This window comes from Drosophila willistoni, assembly GCF_018902025.1.
Source record: "Drosophila willistoni isolate 14030-0811.24 chromosome XL unlocalized genomic scaffold, UCI_dwil_1.1 Seg141, whole genome shotgun sequence".
NCBI lineage: Eukaryota > Metazoa > Arthropoda > Insecta > Diptera > Drosophilidae > Drosophila > Drosophila willistoni.
Window position 1 is genome coordinate 6472532 of NW_025814052.1, and position 20610 is coordinate 6493141.

Below are 20610 nucleotides of genomic sequence, written 5' to 3' on the forward strand. Positions count from 1 at the left end.
AACGTTGCGTTACGTTCCCCATCCTTATTACTCCTCTCCGCATTAGCTATTTAATTAGTTGCAATTTTCTATTAGATGTAATTTCGAGATACAACAAAAAGAAAAAATACAAATTTTTGTTTAAGTAATAGGAAAATGAATAGTTATACCATGCACCCATAGCGTGAAATGGTCGCCAAAATATACATAAGAGATAAAAGAAAGCGCTTTTCGATCCTATACCATATATGGCTATATCCCCGTCGTCTGTCCGTCTGTATAAACTTCAAGATCTATCAAATTTCGTTTGATATATATGCAAATAAAGTTAGATACACATTTTTTGTCATGCCTACTTATGCCATTGGTTGATTTTCTATAGCTATATAGAACTTATCGTTATTAAATTTGGAACACATGTTGTTGTTATGAATATCTATTATTCTACCAAATTTCATAAGGATCCAAACAAAAATAGCCAACTTCACGTGATTAAACGTTTTTCACCAAGACTATGAAAAGGGCTTTAATGACCGTTAGTAATTGCTAGAGTGGTTAAAATAGTTATTAAACTTGGTGCATGGTATACAAAAGTCGGTGTGACGACTTTTTGTTTAACTTCATTTTGGTTATAGATTGACAATCGATTTACATAAAATCGTATTGGACAACATTGTTTAGAACTTGTAATACCAAAATATTGCACTTTTTTTTAACAAAAAACATTTTGTTTTACTTACATACATAATTATATAGGTACATATACTACTTAGGTGGAGCAGAATGAAGACTGTGTAAAATTTTCAGCACTATAGCTTTAAAAACTGAGGAACAACAGAAGAAGGTTTAAACTGACAGAGAGAGACAGACGAACTGACGTTATTTCTGACCAAAAAAAAAAAAAAACATTTTTAATAAAGCTTACATTAGATAATTTATTTTCCACTTTAGTCATTGCAATATAACCATTAAATTATGATAATAGCAAAGAAAAAGAAACGAGGAAAAAGAAAGGAAACCAAATATAATCGTTATATTTGTGTGTGTTAAACGGACAGCTAACTTATACAAATGGCTGATGGTTAAATCTGAAGCTTTAGACTAGAGATGGGCCTTGCTTGTGATCAGAGAAGTTAGCTAGATCAAAGCACTTTTCTGACCCTTTCTGCCCATCTCTACTTTAGAGTCTCAAAAATCTAGCTTCCAAATTATGATGATTGATGATGATAATGATTTCCACAAAAAAAAAAAAACACGCAACCAATTATAATTGAATTCAAAATGTAACCACTTGTCCGACGAATCACACATGTATACATACATATATAGCCTCATATATACCAAATCAAGAGAGATTCTCGATGGGCCTGGACACATTCCTCCCTTGGCAAGGGTATGCAAAAGAAAGAAAGAGAAAAAAGATACTAGAAATCACAAACCAAGCTAAATGAAACAATTACTAAAAACCAAAAACCAAGAAAAGAAACAATATTATATATATATATATATACATACATATATATATATGTATTTGAGATATGAATTTTAAGAATGTTTCTTCGATTTACAAATTGTTATTTTGTATACATACATACATATATATACTTATGTATCGTACTTAGTATGTATAATCTGATCTAAAAAGAAAAAACAAAAATTATTTGTTGACTCTATGTTTTACTTTCTTTCTTTTCTTATTTATTTATTATTTTTTTTTTTTATTTGCTCATTTAGCAATCTTTACTTGTAACAATCCCGACCTATTTATAGCAAATTTATTATTATTATAAAATATATATATATATATATATGTGTGTACATATATATATATATATATTATATTTCAATTCCTGTACCATTATGATGTACGAAAAACTTTAGAAAAACCCTTAAAAAAAAATTCAAAATAAAACTTAACAAAACCCATTAAATGTGGAACAAAAAATGCATACAGAAGAAAAAAAATCCGCAAAAAGAAAAAAAAACAAATATATATACATAAAAATTGTAAAATAAATTGAGAAAAATTGAAATTTTAACAATAATAAAGGGCTTTGTATGAAAATAAAAACAAGAAAAAAAAAACAACAACCAATAATCACAATTAATATTTTATTTGAATGGAAATGAAGAAAAATGAAAAGGTAAGTCTATATTCTATTTTGAATTTAGATTAAGAAAAGGCCAAAACTTTATCCAAAAGAGAAGAGAAAAACGGGCCACAAAATGAATGTAATGAATTATGTAACTTGCAGGAATTTATATGCTCCACTTTTCTACAGGGTATCTTATGTCAGTTAATTGTCTCACAGCTAGCAAAGTATTGGGAAATAAATGATAATGCATTTTAGATTTCAGTTTTCCCCCCAGTTTTCCACCCATTCAATTGTGGGCACCCAGACGTGATTTCCGTTTTTGATATAAGAAACAATTTCAGGCCATTTGCCAATTGTCAGCAACGAGTTGTATTTGTTTTGTATACCCTTTAATGCAGAAGAAAGGTTGCCAATCACTCGGCCGATTATGTCAAATAGTGTGTTGAATATAACCAAATATCTGGATATACCCCAATATGGTGAAGGGTATATGTTCAAGTTTCATGGAGTTGCTTGCGTATTCCTTTGTAAGTAATAAGCCACCATCCCCCTCCCTCCCTCCCCCACCCAAGGCATCCCAGCTGTAACTGGTTTTCTCCTTACTCTCGAACTCAAGATATACCACGTCTAACTTAAGTCAGTCAGTCACTCGGTCATTTTCAGTTGTGAGAAAAGTGAAAAAGTCCAAGCCATGAAAATGCATAAACTCATATGTATATGAAAAGTTAATAATTAAATGCAACCAATGTTGAATGGAATACACAATTTTATGACATTATCAGAGCTAAATTGTTTTCATATCTGATCGATCAACTGTGGCATTAACTGTTTTAAAATTAGAGTGAAAAATCCACAAGACTTTTCTGATGACATGAGACATTTAGTCAATATATTGACTACTGATGCGGGATGTTAAGGTCCTATTTTATAGATGTTTTTCTGTTACTTAGTTGTTATTAAAATCTTTGCCTTTTTTACCTTGTATGCCCAGGAGATCAAGTTGCTTTAAAAGGACCTAGACAGAGACAGGAAGCCTTTAATTAACATTGAACCAAGTCTATCTAGACTATAAAAACTAAATTCAGACAAATTTTGGATTGATCTGTTTTTTAGCAAGATATTTTGAGACTTATGAACCACTGTAGTATGTCTGGAAATTTTGCAGAGTTTGGAGTCATGGGACTGTTTGTGGCATTACTTTTTTAATCGGTCCATTACATGATTAACGAATCGAGTGCAAAAGTAATTGTAGACCACGCACAGAACTGAGCCCGAACCCGTTTCAACCTGCCCAACTTGTTAGTTTCGCCTTGTCGATTTGATAGTTTTTTTATTTTTTTTTCGAAAACGCCTAATCTATAGCCAGATAGCGAGATATACATACGCCCTGGCCCCAGTCAGTCAGTTAGTCAGTTAGTCGGTTAGTCAGACCCCCAGTCCCAGTTGGTTAGTGGCCAAGTCAAGGTAGGCTGGCCAGTTCTAATTGGAACGGCAACCAGTACAGTTATACTGAGTTTTAGTGAACCAAAATTTCGTTTGCCTAAGACACACACAGGATGTGGCAATTACGTATACAACATGTGGTACTCGTGTTTCTGGCATTTCAGTCCATTGGTCTGGCCACGGGCAAACAGGAGCTGGAACAACAACAAGAGCAACAACAACAAATTTCTGTTAACCAAAAGCGAGAGAAGCGTGCTGCCGTAATTACAATCGATTTTGGTATGCTCCTGCGAAACCTTCTGCTAAAGAGTGCCCAGTTGTCCAGTGCCAAGGCGAATGTAACACGAACTGTGGCCAATTTGAAGACAACTCGGCGTCCGACCACAACCCCAGCACCGCCGCCGCCCCCACCACCACCTCCAGTGCGACGTAGACCAATTTATGCCGGACCATGGCGACCATATGATTACTACTATCCATATGGCAGTGATGCTGATTATGGTGAAACGGGGCCAGCACCAGAAGCACCACCACCAAAATTGAGACCAATTCGTCCGCCTGCTCCTGCCCCTGCCCCTGCCTTGCGTCGTCCGCCACCACCACCTGACTATGATTATGATTATGGGCCAGTTCCTGCTGCCGTACCAAGACAAGCACGTCCGCTGCCGCCGCCGCCGCCACCACCTCGTGCCCAACCGGCGCCGCCGTCGAGGCCACGTCGTCCTGTTGGACAGCCTCAACTGCCAGATCGACTGATCTATCAGTATGCACAACCGACTGGTAAACTACGTAAACTTTTAACTAATTGCCGTACAATTGGATTCTCTCCAACACTTTGCAGATATCTACTCTAGACCCATTGCGGACGAGAATGGATACGGGATCGGGATCGGGATCGAGAACAGGAACGGGAACGAGAACGGGGGCAGGGATGGGGACAGTGGCATTGGTGGATATGAAGAGCAAATTGATGGAGATGGAGAACAACCGTCTGTTCTGCCTCCCATTGTGGTTGACGACCAGGCAACAAACCAAGAAGTAGACAATAACTACTATTCCAGAGCTTCCGCATTTACTCAGACGGATCAACAGCAGCCACAGCAAGAGGATCAGGAAGCGTCCATCAATCAATTTGCCCAACAACAATACTATTAAGAATAAGATGGATATATATATTTATATATATATTTTTTTTTTTGTTTTATTTTGATTAGCCTACAGTTTAGTTAAATTGCTTTTGTAAATACGAAATTAAATTTAAGAAGTTAAGTTGTTGCTTCAGCCTGTGGACAGAACTACTTTTTGATTAATTTTAATTGTAAGTTGACCTTCCCTTCACCTAGATGCGAACAAGTTTAGAATGGATAGGCAAATTGCCAATTTAATTACCCCGCCACAAAAGCGTGGTTCTGAAGAAACTTCTGGCAACGCTGACAATTACACACCATTTTTTTAAATTTGCCCGCCCAGTCAGGTTTGCTCCGAAATGTCGATTAACCGATAGGCTTGCTCCGATAATGTCGATTAACCGATAGGCTTGCTCTGAAATGTCGATTAACCGATAGGTTTTGATCCGAAATGGCGATTAACCGATAGGCTCCGATAATAGGAGCCTAGGATCCGATAATGTCGATTACGATATTTCTATTTTTCCGTCACGTCGAAAAGTGACGTAAAACGAGTACAACTCGAACATTTTCGAAACTCTTGAGTACAACATGTTCGACACCTTCAGTACAACTTGAGCCCGTTAGTGCATCTCGAACTTGTTTTGTTTAGTTCGAATGGATGAAGTTTGAGTAAAGAGAACGCACACTTTAAGAGAGCCAAAAAGTTATTTGTATCATTTGTTACTCATATCATATGGTATTCTATCATGATGGTATTCTTAATCATTATTATTGCATATTTCCCAAATATTTTATCTATGCATAACTACATATTGCTACTATTCTTATTAAAATTGAATATTTATAAAAATTTACAATTATTTAGGCAGAACAGACTCCACTCACCGGCCTGTATTTAAAAAACTTTCCCCAAAATGCCGTCCGCGGCTCCCAAATGAGCGTTAAGTTTAAAACAACTGCCGCGGATCATCATTAGCTGCTGGCGAAATGATTTCTGTTTATACGGATAATCGATTTTCACGGTTTAATCAAATAATAGTTTTGATTATACAGTTTTTTTAACATTCTTATTATTTTAGTAAACATTAATTTAAGAAGTTTATACACAGTTTTTAATTTATTATTTATGTATACATTAAATTTTCTACTGAGGCAAAAATGGTAACAACTCCACTCCTTAAAAAAAGTTAAAGTAAATTAAAAAAATCTGTCATCACGGATAATATACATACATAGGTAATCACGATTAATCGAAGCAAACAATTTGAAAACATTTAAAAACAATAGAGTGATCCTTGGGCCATCACGATTGATCGGGGTTACCCTATAACCGGATCACGGATAATCGAGGCCCGACTGTATATGTATATAGTAAACAAAAAAATGATAAGGATATGGATATGCATATGGGGTATAAGGATGATCCGACCAATACCAATCCCATATTCAGGGGATTATTCTTTCGACCCCTCTCTCTCTCTCCTGGTACAGTTGGCATGTTAAGAGACCATGAGGAGTCGTCCCACCTCCAACTGGTTCGCTTTCTTTGAGCACGACATGTTGAGAATGGTGAGTACAACTCAAACTATGTTCCAACATGTTGGCGACAGTTGCGAGTTGTTTGTCGGTCGCAAAAGACGAAACGCAAAATTGGAAATTGTTTATAAAAGTGAGTAATAAACTAAAGGAAATAAACAAAAAGCCCAAGGAAAAGTCTTAAAAGTTAGTTAAATAACCAAACGTATTTAAAAATTAAGCAAACTAAATTGCCTAAGTGGTAGTATATGCTGTCTGTGTAAGTGTGTGTGTGCCATAAAAAATCCAGCTCTACTGCTCGCACACCAATTTGTGAATTTGTGTGAAAATCCCAAACGAAACAAAAATGTATTCCTAATCAAAACAAAAGTCAATGAATATGAATTATAAAAGTTTATAAATATTGTGTGCTTACTCTTGGCAATTTGATTTCGTTTCGTTACTAAGCTTCTCTATAGATGTGAGTGTATGTGTTGTGTTGTGTGTCTGTGTGTGCGCTCTTCTTCTTTACATTTTCGAGTTGCAAATGTGTTAGTGTGAGAATTGATTGCGATATACGAAAAAAAGAAAAATGGTATGAACAAAAAAAGCAGAAAAAAAACAAATATGTTAAAAGTGATCACATCGAAGTCAAATGAAATATCAGGGAAAACTATAAGAATATAACTTGGATGTTTGCGTATCAATTGTGAAGGCATAATAAATCATAAAATAATGCAAAACAAAAGTATTTGCATGCATACACATGTATATAAATATTCGTATGCGTGTATCCGTGTGTGTTGGTGTGTGCGTGAGTGTGTCTGTGCTATGCGATGTCGGTCGGCTGTGTGTGCGTCTGTGTGTGTGTGTTTGTGTGGCTATGAAAAAAGGCGTGTTTCGATTTTCAAATAAAAAATAAGAACAACAACACAAATGACAAACTACTTTGTTTTGTTTAACAAATTAGCAAAGCAATTGGAATTGATGAAATTCATTGAAGATAATCGCCTGATTTAGCAAATACTGAAAGAATTGCCACCTACAAGAACAATAACAACAACAAGAGGAGCATAGACAGGGGCAGGCAGAGTCCATGTCAATATATTTGACGGAGGGGGATGGGGAGAAGGAACAACTGAGTGGTGGTGACCGGGCCGTCTTTTTTATGCCAATTCGCTAACCGTTAGCCAAATTACCGCTAGCACGTGCATATGTATCTACACACCCCACCCTCCCACCTAGACGAGACGCCGCTACTTCTCTCTCTCTCTTTCTCTCTCTCTTCACCTTGTTCTCCTTGGGCCTTTCACTGATAATAATAATCATATTTGTTTTTCTACTGCTCTTCGTTCAGTGGATTTCCAATGTACCGTTAGTCTGTTCAAATAGTTGCCAGCATGAAAAGATTGGCTCGAAAGCGAGAGAGAGAGAGAGAGAGGGAGGCAGAAAGAGAGAGCCGAGGCCAAATAAGAATATAAAATTTTTTTTCTTTTTTTGATAAGAGGCCCACACTGAGGAATTCTCTGAATGATTCCGGGCTGAGTTCACATGAGTGTGTGTGTGTGTATGTGTTTGTGTGAGCCATGCCCAAAGCTGACCAAAAAAGAAAGAAAAAAAATTAAAAGTGAATCACTTGATCGATTTGATAATCATTAATATTTTGGTTTTTCTTTGCCAGTATATTACTCAAACTCTACTGCTTTCGCTCTCTAGCACACACTCACACACACACAATTTCTCACCCCAATCCTTTATTGCCCTCCCCCCGTCCACTTTTCGCATGTGATAAGAAAGAACTAGAATCCAAAGTTTCTTTCAAATTGCGTGAAATTTGTGCTCTACTTTTTATTAAAGTTTGTTCTGCTTTTTATTTGCCTATCTTAACCTTTGTCTAATCCTGTGTAAATGTTTTATCTTATTTGCAGAATCAATCATATTAACCCAGCAGAAGAAGGAACATTCGGAATTTGCACAACGCGTTAGTGTCTGTTAGTCTGTGTGTGTGAGAGAGAGGAGAGAGAGAGAGAGAAGGGGTTGCAGTTGGCTCTTGGTGGTAACATGAAACACAGTCATCATGCCTTCGGCACGACCTGGTAGTCTTAAAGATCCGGAAATCGCCGATCTATTCAATAAACATGATCCAGAGAAGATTTTTGAGGACTTACGCGAAATTGGCCATGGATCATTCGGCGCCGTTTACTATGCCCGGTGCAATCTCAACAAGGAGATTGTGGCCATCAAAAAGATGTCGTATACGGGTAAACAGAGTCAGGAGAAATGGCAGGATATACTCAAAGAGATACGGTAAGGGGAAATGGAATTATCATCATCTTGTATCTTGATAAAATGATCATATTTATTCATTCTATACAGATTCCTACGTCAATTGAATCATCCGAATACCATCGAATACAAGGGCTGCTACCTGCGTGAGTCGACAGCATGGCTGGTAATGGAATATTGCGTGGGCTCCGCATCCGATATTATCGAGGTACACAAGAAGCCGCTCCATGAAGACGAAATAGCCGCCATCTGTTTGGGTGTACTCAGTGGACTGAGTTATCTACATTCGCTGGGACGCATCCACAGAGACATCAAGGCGGGCAATATCCTGCTGACTGACAATGGTGTGGTAAAGCTAGCTGATTTCGGCTCGGCGGCTATTAAATGTCCGGCCAATAGCTTTGTGGGCACACCCTACTGGATGGCGCCTGAGGTTATTCTAGCTATGGACGAGGGCCAATACGATGGCAAAGTGGATGTGTGGTCACTTGGCATCACCTGCATTGAGCTGGCAGAGCGAAAGCCGCCCTATTTCAATATGAATGCCATGTCTGCATTATATCACATTGCCCAGAATGAGTCGCCCACACTGCCGGTAAGTAGAGAAGAAGCAGACACATTGGGTTATTATTTCAAGAAACATTTGTCATCCACTTGTAGAAGAACGACTGGTCAGATGCCTTTTGCAATTTCGTTGAACTGTGCCTCAAAAAGATGCCTGCGGAGCGTCCATCGTCTGCCAAACTTGTCATGCACGTCTATGTGACGCGTCCACGTTCCGAGACCGTGCTGCTTGATCTTATAGCCCGCACCAAGTCGGCAGTTCGCGAGCTGGACAACCTTAACTATCGCAAAATGAAGAAGATACTCATGGTTGACACCTGCGAAACGGAAAGTGCCGTTGGAGATACAGATGACCAGCAGGACGATCATGCTGGCGGTGACAGCAGCAAGAGCAATAGTATTACTTCGGAACACTCCATACACTCAGTGGGTGTATCGGCGGCCAGTAGTCAGGTGAGTACACATACCTAACTAAATCCCGTCACCCAGCCTTTATAACATATATAATTCCTTTCCTCTTTAGAGCTCCTCGTCAAATTCCATACCGGCTGCAGCCCAAAATCATCATCATATCGCTGTACATCATCATCAGCAGGCGGCTGCCGCTGCAGTGGCCGCTGCCATGCAGCATCATCACCATCAACAGCAGCAGCAGTGGTCGAATGCTGGACAGCAAGCAGGAGGAGCCGTTTCGGGATCTGGCGCCGTATCGCGCAACTCCTCACGCCACCGCAACCTCCCGCCGCTGCCGAACATTATGCATAGCATGAACAATAATGTAACGCCCACCAATTCAGCCTCGGTGGTGCCGGCCCCGGCCCCGGCTCCGGTTCCAGCGCCAGGTCCCCACCACTCAGTAATGCCGCTACTGGCCAACATGGGAACCGGTACGGCCAGCAGCGGTGGTTCCCCAGCCGCCGGTTCTGTAATGAGTACTGATCGAATGGCACCTATTCAGCCGCGATATCTATCAACGCCAGCTGCCCAAGCAGCTGTCTATGCAGCTTCATCGGCCTCCTCCCAGCAAGCCATCTCCAATGCGGTCAATGATCATGGGCCAAACAATTTCGCCACCATACGCACCACCAGCATTGTGACCAAGCAGCAGAAGGAGCACATGCAGGTGCGTCTCCCTTTATTTTCCAGCAATAAGCACTTACTAATCTTTAGACTAAAAAAAGAAAAGACAAAAATCTTTTGCGTATTTTCGACATGGATCGCCGATCGACGATCGATCCACGGGCTTAGTTTGGTCCATGTAACTTTTATTCTCTCCGCCTCAGGAATTTGGTGTCTCTCTAGGCCAATCATCTTTCATTATCCTTCGTTTTAGCTTTTTGGCGTCTCTGTTTCCGTCTCAGCCATATATAGCTTCAGTCTACTCCTCTTCTCATGTGTGTGCTTTTACAATTCTGTTTTAATTTTTGTGTTGTATCTTTTTTTTTCGTTTGTCTCACTGACAACCTTTGCTCTTTATCTCTCTTTCTCTCTATGTGTTTTTTTTTTTGTGTGTTTATTGATTCCCCCCCACTTCCTGCGGGCCATGAACCGAACGTAATAGGCGCGTTATAACTTCTGTTCACAACTCTGTTGCTGTTGTTGCTGCCGAAGCAGCAGCCCCAAGACGTGGCCGGATGACCCTGGTCCTGGTCCTGGTCCTGATCCTCCAATGTCGTTCAACAGCAAGAAGGGAGAGCAAATCAAACACACTTGTCCATGTGTGATAAGCTAGAGCCAACCTGTTGAACATGAAACAGCAAACAAATCAGGAAATCAACCCACACAACGGCGCGAATAAAACAAATCAACTGAAAATTTTTGCTCTCAATCCTTCTCATCCGCCTCCATTGAATGTTTCACATTCTCAAAATCACCAATCTCATGTCTTAAACAAACAACTTTGTCTTATAACCACTTATTTTTTTGTGTTGTTTTAGTTATGACAATGCGTCCAAGGCCTGAGCCTTGGCCCAAATGTAAGCAGTTTTCAATTCAAATTTGATATTACATTAGAAAAACAAAAACGAATGGTAACCCTGCCAGAGATTCATTGCACACCTTCTTCACCACATTCCATGTCATTTTCCATCCACCACACACACACGAATTCCAGAATAAGAAAGAAATTCTCCACAATAATTTACAGTTACGATTTACCAAGTCAGACATTTGGTGGCTTTTAAGCAAGTTCAAGTTGTTTTTTTTTTTATTCTAAATAAATTTCTCCCCCGCCCGTTTGATTGACCTCCTGCTCCTACATTGTTGCGTGCAATTTTATTTTTGTTTGACGTTTCTTGTTCCAACAAAATTCAAAACTTCTTTCATACAACAATATATTGTATATATTGTGGCGCTGTGCATTTTGTGCATATTACACACATATTTTTCACACACACACACACACACACACACACACACACACACACATAAAAAAACAAAAAAATCACTTACACTCGCGATGGTTAAGCTTTTTGAGGTTAAAAATGAATTGCGCTCACGTTTGTGGCTAGAACTTGAATTGGCGCTTAGCAGTAACTATTTTGTGAGTTTTAATCTTGTTAGTCTCATTGTCTTTGTTAGTTTGCCATTTAGTTTAGTTTATTATTATATACTACTACTTACTACTAACAATATACCACCGAATCAAAGACTCAGCAGCTTCTTCAACTATTCCTTCAAATTGCCTATACTTTTTCCATACACCAACAAATTACAAAAAAAAAAAAACAAAAAAAAAAAAACCAAAAATGTAAAAAAAAAAAAATATATAGGAGGAGATGCACGAACAGATGTCCGGATATAAGCGCATGCGACGAGAGCATCAGGCCACTTTGGTGAAGCTGGAAGAGAAGTGCAAAGTGGAGATGGAAACGCACAAGGCCGCCCTGGACAAGGAGTATGATAATCTATTGCATAATTTTACCCGGGAACTGGAGCGATTGGCGGTAAGACATCACATATTCCATCTGAAATCAACTTGTATTCATATAGTTATTGTTATTTTTGTAGGGCAAACACCAGCAGGATGTGGAGCGTCGTTCAAAACAAACTGGCGCCGCCGAAAAGAAACTACACAAAGAGATTACACTAAAGCAGGAAGGCGATCGCAAGGTCTACGATTTGAATCGGAAAAAGGAATACAAAGCCAACAAGGAGCGCTGGAAACGTGAACTCTCCATGGACGATTCAACGCCAAAGCGTCAACGAGATCTGACCTTGCAATCGCAAAAGGATAATCTAAAGCAGCATGAGGCGCAAGAGGAGCAGCGTATGCTCCAGGCCCAAAAGCAATACATTGAGCTTGAGATGCGCAAATTTAAGCGAAAACGCATGATTCTCTTACACGAACTGGACGATCAGTTGTTGCGTGACGTAAGTTCCCAAAAACCAAAAGAAAAAACCCATTGAATTGTATTTCATAATCCATTCATATTCGAACAGGAGCTCAGTAAGAAGCAACAACAGCTAGAACAGGCCCATGGCATGCTGTTAAAGCACCACGAAAAGACACAGGAACTGGAGTATCGGCAACAAAAGAGCGTGCATCAATTACGCGAGGAACAGGTAAAATAAAATCCCCAACTCAAGCTCAATTGAGGTAATTGTTTATGCTAATTTTGTGCCCAGATAAACAAGCAACACGATACGGAGTTGCACAATCAAAAAGACTATATGGATCGGCTTAAGAAAGATCTGCTGCGTAAGCATGCACTGGAGCTAAGGCAACAGCCCAAGAGCCTAAAGGTATTACTCATTACTGCAGTCCAACATCGAACTGAGAATCAAATAATTAACAAATCTATATTTATTGATATCTTTTGAATATGTGTAGCAAAAAGAATTGCAGATACGTAAACAGTTTCGTGAGACATGCAAAACGCAAACGAAACAATATAAACGTTACAAGGCGCAAGTGCTGCAGACAACACCAAAAGAGCAACAAAAGGAGGTTATCAAGCAGCTAAAAGAGGAGAAGCACCGTAAACTGACGTTGCTGGGGGAACAGGTAAACAACACTACAAAATATATATCTCTATATATATATATGTTAATAATCTCTCTTTGTGTCTCTTGTTTTTAGTATGAACAAAGCATTTCCGATATGTTCCAAAGTCAAAGCTATAAACTAGACGAAAGTCAAGTTATCGAGTGCCAACGTACCAATGAACAATTGGACTACGAACTGGATATGCTCACAGCCTATCAAAATAAGAACAAGAAACAGGCGCAGGAGCAGCGCGATCGCGAGCGACGTGAGCTCGAGAATCGTGTCAGTGTGCGGCGCAATCTTTTGGAAAATAAGGTGAGTAGTACAAAGGCAACTATCACTATCACGATCACGATCATCATAATCGTATATTGTAATGTTAATTTGAAAAATTCATTTACAGATGGATGCCGAATTGCAGCAATTTAATCAGGAACGTGCCGAACGCTTGCGCATGAAACATGAGAAGCATACTAAAGAATTGGAAGCTTTTGATAATGAGTCAATAGCATTAGGTTTCAGGTATGTGTGAATAATATACCAGTCATAAAATTCTATCTAAAATATATTTAATTCAACAATAATTTTTTAACAATTGCAGCGCGTTATCGCTAACTGAGGTATCTCGAGAGGCCTATCCGGATGAGGAGGGCAGTTTGTCTGGTTCCATGATTAGTTTAGCACATAGCAATAGTTCAACAAGTTTTCCGGCTGGTTCGCTATAGCATAAACAACAACAACAACAACAACAAAATCATTATCAACACAAACAACAAACACTGCAGCAAGAACAACAACAACAACAACAACATCAATTACGACAGCCACAACAAAAAATACATAGTAACACTATGAACTATATAAATTTTAATGGAAATTTTAAAAGCCAACAACAACACAACAATAACAAGTAGATACATCCCCCCAACACACACACACCACACCCCCCGCAACACGTCTCTCCCTGACCCCGACATACACAAACACAGACAAGAAAACAAGCAAGAAAAAGATCAACAAACAAATAACAAAACATTTAAATTGATTTTTTTGTAGCCGAAAAAAAGAAAGAAAAACAAAAAAAAACTAAAACAAAATGGGGTAAAAACCGAAGGAAACTGAAATCAATTTACAGATATAATAGATAAGAAACGACCCAAGTATTTTCTATATAGTTACGACAAGCTGAAAGTTGCAATAGTTTTTGTATTAAGTGAAAGCCATTTTCGAAAACAAACACAGCAAGTTAAAAAAATCTATATATATATATAATACATGAAGAAAATCAAAGTGAATAAGAGAGAGAGAATGAATGCAGCAGCAACATAATTTATCAAAACAAAAAAAAAAGAAAAATTAACAAGAAAAATCAAGGCATGTGTGTCATCCAATACAGCAAATTATGTTATCGGAGAAATTTTTATGTTTTTATTCGAAACTTTGATATTATTATTATTATTATTATGACTATTATTAATAATTAATGACAAAAATAATTTCGTTAAACCAAATTCAATTCGTTTCCCACACACACACACAATCTTTGGACAAGATCGTTCAATGAAAAATAATAATAAAAACAAAAAAACTATCACAAAAGTGTTTGCTAGACGCCATTTAACAACATATTTCAAATGCAACAAATTTCGATTTGTGTTATTTTGACTCGCTAAAAACAAATTATAATCGTAATTCTACAAATAATGCAAATATTATAAATGTAATTTTTTTTATTAACTCAATTAATTAATTTTATGGTCAAATTTATTATGATACAAAAACAAAAGAAACAAAAAAAAAAAAAAACGCGTTCGTTTCGTTTACAATTAAATTTTTATTATTTTTGTTTGTTGAAATACAAAATGATTGCAATTACATTATACATACACACACCCACACACAAAAACAAATAAAAAACAACAACAAGTAACTAAACATAAGCCTAATTTAGAGTTAATTAATTAATGCGATTAGCAACAAAGAAATGCTTAGTCAAAACAATAAAAATTGTATAGAAAATTAAAGCATATGAATGTTTAATTAATTAAAGCAAAGTAAAAACAAATTCTATTATGTTTATTTTTCATTGCCGTGGTGAACAAACACACACTCATACATACACACAAACACCTGATACACACAGACACACACACACACATACACAAAGAATCACTCTCCGAATGAAATTTATAAACATAAATTAATAAAACAAACTTAAAATGTGTGGAAAAAATGCTGATAATAGCAAACAAAATTTCTAGTAACTAACTAAAAAGTAACACAAAACGATTAAGTAAAAGAAAGAAGGTAGATAAAAGAGTTTAAGTAAACAAAACAAAAAAAAAAAAACATTAATTTGTTTCCCTAAGTGAATTAATTCATTGATTGTATTAATTGTGTGGCAAAATGGCATTAAAAGACCAACACCGAAGAAACCGAAGTCGTCAAGGGCAGAGAGCGGTCGCTAATAGCGACAAGGATTTAGGATATATATACATACTTACACCCCACAACATAATAGAAAACATACGCATATATTGAGATATGATCGGACTAATAATGATTATGAATATACAAATATAAATACCTAATATAATGATAATTATTATTATGGATGTGTATTATTCTAGTACATAGAACTCTACCTAGTTACTTTTTGCATGTATCATCAAAAAAAAAAACCACAAAGAAACCAACTTATCATGAAAACTTAAACGGAAATCGGAAAAGAAATTTGAAACGCTAAACTCAATTCTGAACACACTTATTAAGCACAGTTTAATGTAATTAATTGAGAATTGAACCAAATGCACCCGATCAGCCGAAAAACATAAAAAAAAGAGAAAGAGAGAAAATGAGAGAGAAAGAGAGAGAGAGAGAGAGAGAGATAAAGAGATAGCTATAGCTTAAGAGCAGCAGCTGCAGCAGCTGCAGCAAGGGGAACACATAACATTTGTAACATTCTTATGTTTATAAAAATTGTTTTTTTTTTTTTTTTGTTTTTTAATTATTATTACTATTATAATTATAAATTGTATTTTTGCAATTGATAAAAATGAAGGAGAAAAACAAATAACAATTAAATTGATACAACACGTCAATGTTAATACAAAATAAAATTTATTTAAAACCACAAAATAAAAAAAAACAATTATGACATTTAGTCCATAATAGGTCGTTACCCAGCTCAAAAGATAATCAATCTGCTACCTACTGACCATAGAAGTTTACAAATCTGTGTGAGTCTTAGGCACAAGATACTTACAAGTCCTTTGACAAGACATTGAGCCTTGCATTAAACGATCCTTCATTGTTCGTCAGCCTGTCCGTATGAGCTGTAAGTGCTGAATACTTTAAGAGCTAGAGGCACCAGAGGTCTCCTCACAGTTTGTTAGAAATTTTTACAAAATTCATATAATTTGTGTATTTTTTCATGATCTGGTGTGCCAGTCGACCTTAATAGCTTTAAGGATTTTTCAAGGTTTTTAATGTTGTATTTTCTTCACAGTGCAATAATTTTAAGTGTTGCATATTTTCAAGAGTTAAATGATCGTATATCTCGGGTGTCCTTCGAAGGACCATGACGTAAGTAAATTTTTGAGGGGTTTTGAAAATTTTGTAGAAAATATTATAAATTCTATGAAATTCTAATAAATTTAATTTTTAATAAAATTGAACAAAAATTTATCGAAGTTTGCGTTTATAGATTTCCTCCTGATCCTTACAAGAAACATTCAAAATATGCGGTATTTTTCATACAGCAAAACCAATTTTTTTCAGTTCTCTGAAGGACTTTTTATTTCACAGCAACCACTTCAACCAGGACTTCAATCTGGCAAAGGAAAATTGCAATCGACCTTAAAATGGCGAAGTTATGCATTTATGTCTCTATTATAAATTTTAATATTAAGCTAAGATATTGTAAGATATTATGACAATTTTACTTTAAATAAATAATAATCTAAAATTTAATGATACCTATAAATATCAATATTGGTAAGTTCTTTTTTATCTGCACACAAGATTTTTTCGTTTTTATTGTAACTCCAGTACAAATTTTGTATCCACTAGCCCTGAAAAGTATGCTAATTTTATTAGTATTTCCAGTATTTCTGTACGCGTAAGGAACAATATCAAATCTCTTGAATCTTTTAAAGGATCTGAATTTCAACGTATAAAGTGTTTGATACAGTTTTAATTAGCATATTTTAACGAATAAATTCAGATGTATTTTTAAACCTAACTAGAAATTGGCTGAGCAAAACAAGCAAATCGACTACAAAATTTTGCTAGAAAATTCCTGAAAATTCCCGAAAGCCCTCAACATTTCGAATATCTAATTCTGCCTATCTTTGGCATTGATTTGATTTGGCATCGATAAAATTAAAATTAAATTATATTTATACTTACTTTTCCTATAAATTCGACTAAACTCTAGAATGCAAAATTATAAAAATTTTGTAGATATATTTATATTATATTATTTATTGTGCTGAATAAACTTTTTAGCCATAGCCGATATTTATAGATTTGATCTTTGGGGATGTGACTAATTGTGATGCCTGTCGGAAGGATTGATCGCAGCTTTAGATAAATTGACCCATTTTCTTTACTCCCACCAACGCATACTTACAGTTTATTGTGTTTGATCCAATTCAATAAGAATTTTAACTGCCATATGTATATATATATATATATTTATATTGTAATTTTTATTGTTTTTAAATGAATCATTCATTTGTTTTGCTTTGTTTCTTGTTCTCAATTTGCAATTAGTTTAGATGTGTTTAATTTCTTTATTAAATTAAATTTTCATTTATATGTATGTATATGTATATATATACATATGTATATATGTATGTGTGTACAACATTCAGCACATACACATATGTATATACATATATATATATATATTTTCTTTTAAATATTTAATTATAATTACAAATTAACGTGTTGTTGGTTTTTTCTTTCCATAACTTTTCATGTGTGTTTGTGTGTGTGTGTGTGTGTGTGTGTGAGTGTCATTGTGTGTATTCCCTTACATTCACTAAACATTTGTTTGGTTTTTTGTTGGTTTGTTGTTTGATGTATTTCTTTTCATTTTCCATTTTATTTAGAAGATTTGCAAAAGTTAAAATCGGCCAAGCCGAAACTTTCTATACTCTTGCAGTTAAGTTACCACACACATGAAACTTATTTTATAACCGATTCATCAACTAAAACGAAACGAAAATATGGTTTCGAGACTATAATCCTTCCTTGTCCTCATTTCTCTTAAAAATCTAAAACATTTCTAAAAGAAAGAGAGAGCAATACACGGACACATAATACACAGAATGTATGTGTATGCATATATGTAGACTGATCTCTTGATCTGATTTTTTAACTATCCAAAAACCCCACTGCAAGAGTATATATTTAAGTTTGAAAAGCGATTGCAAGGTGATTTCAATAGAAAACTATATAATTGAGAAGTTTTTTAGTGTTTTCTCAAGAGAAATTAAAGGGGAATTTGAAATCAGAATGTACTATATGTACCTATAATGTGATAATTTGATTTTGATTCTTCTGTGTAGGGGACGACGTGGGAAATGGGGACGGGGGCTATAGTGTTGGTCGAGAGAGATCCCGACGTAGAATCCTCCCAGATACATTACTTGTATTTCTCCCTTATCTTCTCCCTCTCTCTCTCTCTCTCTCTCTTTCATTTTAGTTCTTATATTTATATATATATATATTATATCCTTTTTTTCTCAATTGTAGCTAAATGGTTGATAAGAGTCACAAACAATATATATATATATATATATATATTTCCATATATATGTATGTTTATGATTCTTTATTTTAATATTATTTATCAATATTATTAATTTATTATTTTTTGTTTTTGCATTTCCTGTTTGTAATATTTAAATTAAGATTTTTAATTTTTTATGTTTATGGGTGGCGTCGCGGGCTAACAGCTTTTATTTCTTTTCCTTTTCTTTTGTGTTACTTTCTTGATAGATATTAGTTAATAATGATTTATGTATATATGTATATTGCAATTTTTTGTTTTCTTGTTTTGTTTTTTTTTTATTTGTTTTTGCATTTTATTTTTTCATTTTTTTGTTCATCTTAATTTAAACCCTAGAAATGACTTAGTTACTTTATTCATTTTTTTCTTTGTTTTTTTTTTCCTTTTTTTTATGGGACGGGAGGGAAAGAGGATTAAATTTGGTTTGGGTTGAAGGAATATTTTTTTTGTTTAGCTTGTTTTTAGTTATTTGTTTCTAATAGGATTAGAACTGGTGATGATTCCATATCATATCTCAGATATATGCATATATCTCATACATGTACACGATTATGTATACATATATGTATATATATATAGGTATATATATCGATTTAACGCGAGTACACAAAAGTTGATCATTTTGTGACTCTGCCGGTTTTTGTATTTGTTGTTTTCTTTTATTTAGACTGTTGTTGTTGCTGGTGTTTTTTTTTTTTAGTTGTTTTTGATATTTCCTTTTTATTTTGCTAGTAAATGAGCACGGCAAAATGTTTATATTCGTGTTGTATTTGAATATTAAAATTTATACGTAGTTAAATTTGATTTATTTTCTAAAAACTTGTTCCGTCTGCTTCTTGTGTTTTTATTTTTTTTTTGCTAATGCTTCTGTTGTTGTTTTTGTAGCTTCTGGTTTATTGTTAATGGCAACAAATTTTGATTTATTTGGCTAAGTGTGTGTGTTTTTTACCGTTATATTCTTTCCTTCTTAATCTTTTCCTTTTTTTTTTGCAGACGATTTTTAATTTTTTATATTTAAATGTTTTTTTTTTATGTTGTACTATAATGCAATTTTTAAGAGTTGTTCTTTTACTTCATTTTCTTTTTCTTCTCTATACTTTCACGTGTTTTTGTTTTATTTTTGCTTTTGTTTTTCTTTTAATAGAATTAGTTCAATAATAAATTAGATTATTTTTCATTATGATCTTTTGAGTTTGTTTTATGCATAAATTTTAAATTGCTAAATATGCATAAAGCTAAGATATACACGTGTTTGTGTGTGTGTGTGTGGATTTGTAGGTGTCTGTTTTTTTTTTTTTTTGTAAATTTTTTAATATTTTTTGGGTTTTTTTTATATATATTAGTAGACGCTATAAATTTAAAGTTAGGCTGTAAATAACATTTATATTTTACATTGCCCTTTTTGTTGTTGTTTCCCCTTATTTGGTTCAGTATTCTTTCTTTTCTTTTCTTTTTTTTTTTGCAAATATCGATTATTTAACATGGCGTCGTTAGGAAAAAAAAACAATGTGTGGGAGAGGGAGACAGCTTAATGTAAAATAAAATCAACATTTTGTCCCTCTGTTTCAGTTTCAGCAGCAGCTGCTTTAGCTCCCGATCCTGAAGCTGCTGTTTCTGCATCTGCTGCTGCTGCATCATTGTCACCGCCGTTGCCGCCGCTGTTTGATCCACCGTTGCTGCCACCCCCGCCGCCGTCGCTGGCGTTGCCATTACCGTTACCGTTACCATTGCCGCTGCCGCTTCCACTGCTATTCAAGGCGCTGTTCGATTGTGAGCCTGAAAAGTTGTTGTTGTTTTTTTTGGTTGGTT

At 35.5% G+C, this 20610-nt stretch overlaps 4 protein-coding genes across 14 annotated transcripts in view; 3 read left to right on the forward strand and 1 right to left on the reverse strand.

Annotated features, from left to right (window-relative positions):
* LOC6648989 (small conductance calcium-activated potassium channel protein) overlaps positions 1–1763 on the forward strand; it is a 73497-nt gene extending 71734 nt beyond the window's left edge. Inside the window, exon 15 of the mRNA XM_047011200.1 lies at positions 1714–1763. Coding sequence (XP_046867156.1) covers positions 1714–1729 — 16 coding nt within the window. The 3' untranslated portion in view covers positions 1730–1763. The remainder of the gene's footprint in view (positions 1–1713) is intronic.
* Positions 1764–3631: 1868 nt separating this feature from the next.
* LOC26529152 (atherin) lies at positions 3632–4673 on the forward strand. Its single transcript, XM_023179081.2, has 2 exons — positions 3632–4298; positions 4360–4673. The coding sequence occupies exons 1-2, from the start codon at positions 3632–3634 to the stop codon at positions 4671–4673; spliced, it is 981 nt and encodes a 326-aa protein (XP_023034849.2).
* Positions 4674–6254: 1581 nt separating this feature from the next.
* LOC6648990 (serine/threonine-protein kinase Tao) lies at positions 6255–13732 on the forward strand. 2 transcript variants are annotated; one of them, XM_002071540.4, is made up of 13 exons: positions 6255–6317; positions 8092–8470; positions 8540–9044; positions 9110–9466; positions 9537–10136; positions 11785–11958; positions 12023–12385; positions 12455–12577; positions 12641–12757; positions 12846–13019; positions 13095–13316; positions 13405–13523; positions 13603–13732. In XM_002071540.4, exons 2-13 carry the CDS (start codon positions 8241–8243, stop codon positions 13724–13726), a joined length of 3108 nt encoding a protein of 1035 aa, XP_002071576.1. In that variant the 5' UTR covers positions 6255–6317; positions 8092–8240; the 3' UTR covers positions 13727–13732. The 2 variants fall into 2 exon arrangements, with proteins under 2 accessions (XP_002071576.1, XP_015032616.1); XM_015177130.3 differs by lacking the exons at positions 6255–6317; positions 8092–8470; positions 8540–9044; positions 9110–9466; positions 9537–10136 and adding an exon at positions 11164–11555.
* A 6505-nt stretch (positions 13733–20237) lies between these two features.
* The window catches only part of LOC6648991 (protein kinase shaggy), a 48052-nt gene continuing 47679 nt past the window's right edge, over positions 20238–20610 (reverse strand). For 3 of the 10 annotated variants that reach the window (XM_023179387.2, XM_023179386.2, XM_047011325.1), the window contains exon 10: positions 20262–20577. In XM_023179387.2, the coding sequence (XP_023035155.1) occupies positions 20330–20577 (248 nt within the window). In that variant the 3' untranslated portion in view covers positions 20262–20329. Of the gene's footprint in view, positions 20578–20610 lie in introns of all 10 variants that reach the window. The other 7 variants (XM_023179384.2, XM_023179390.2, XM_023179389.2 and 4 more) reach the window with 4 other exon arrangements.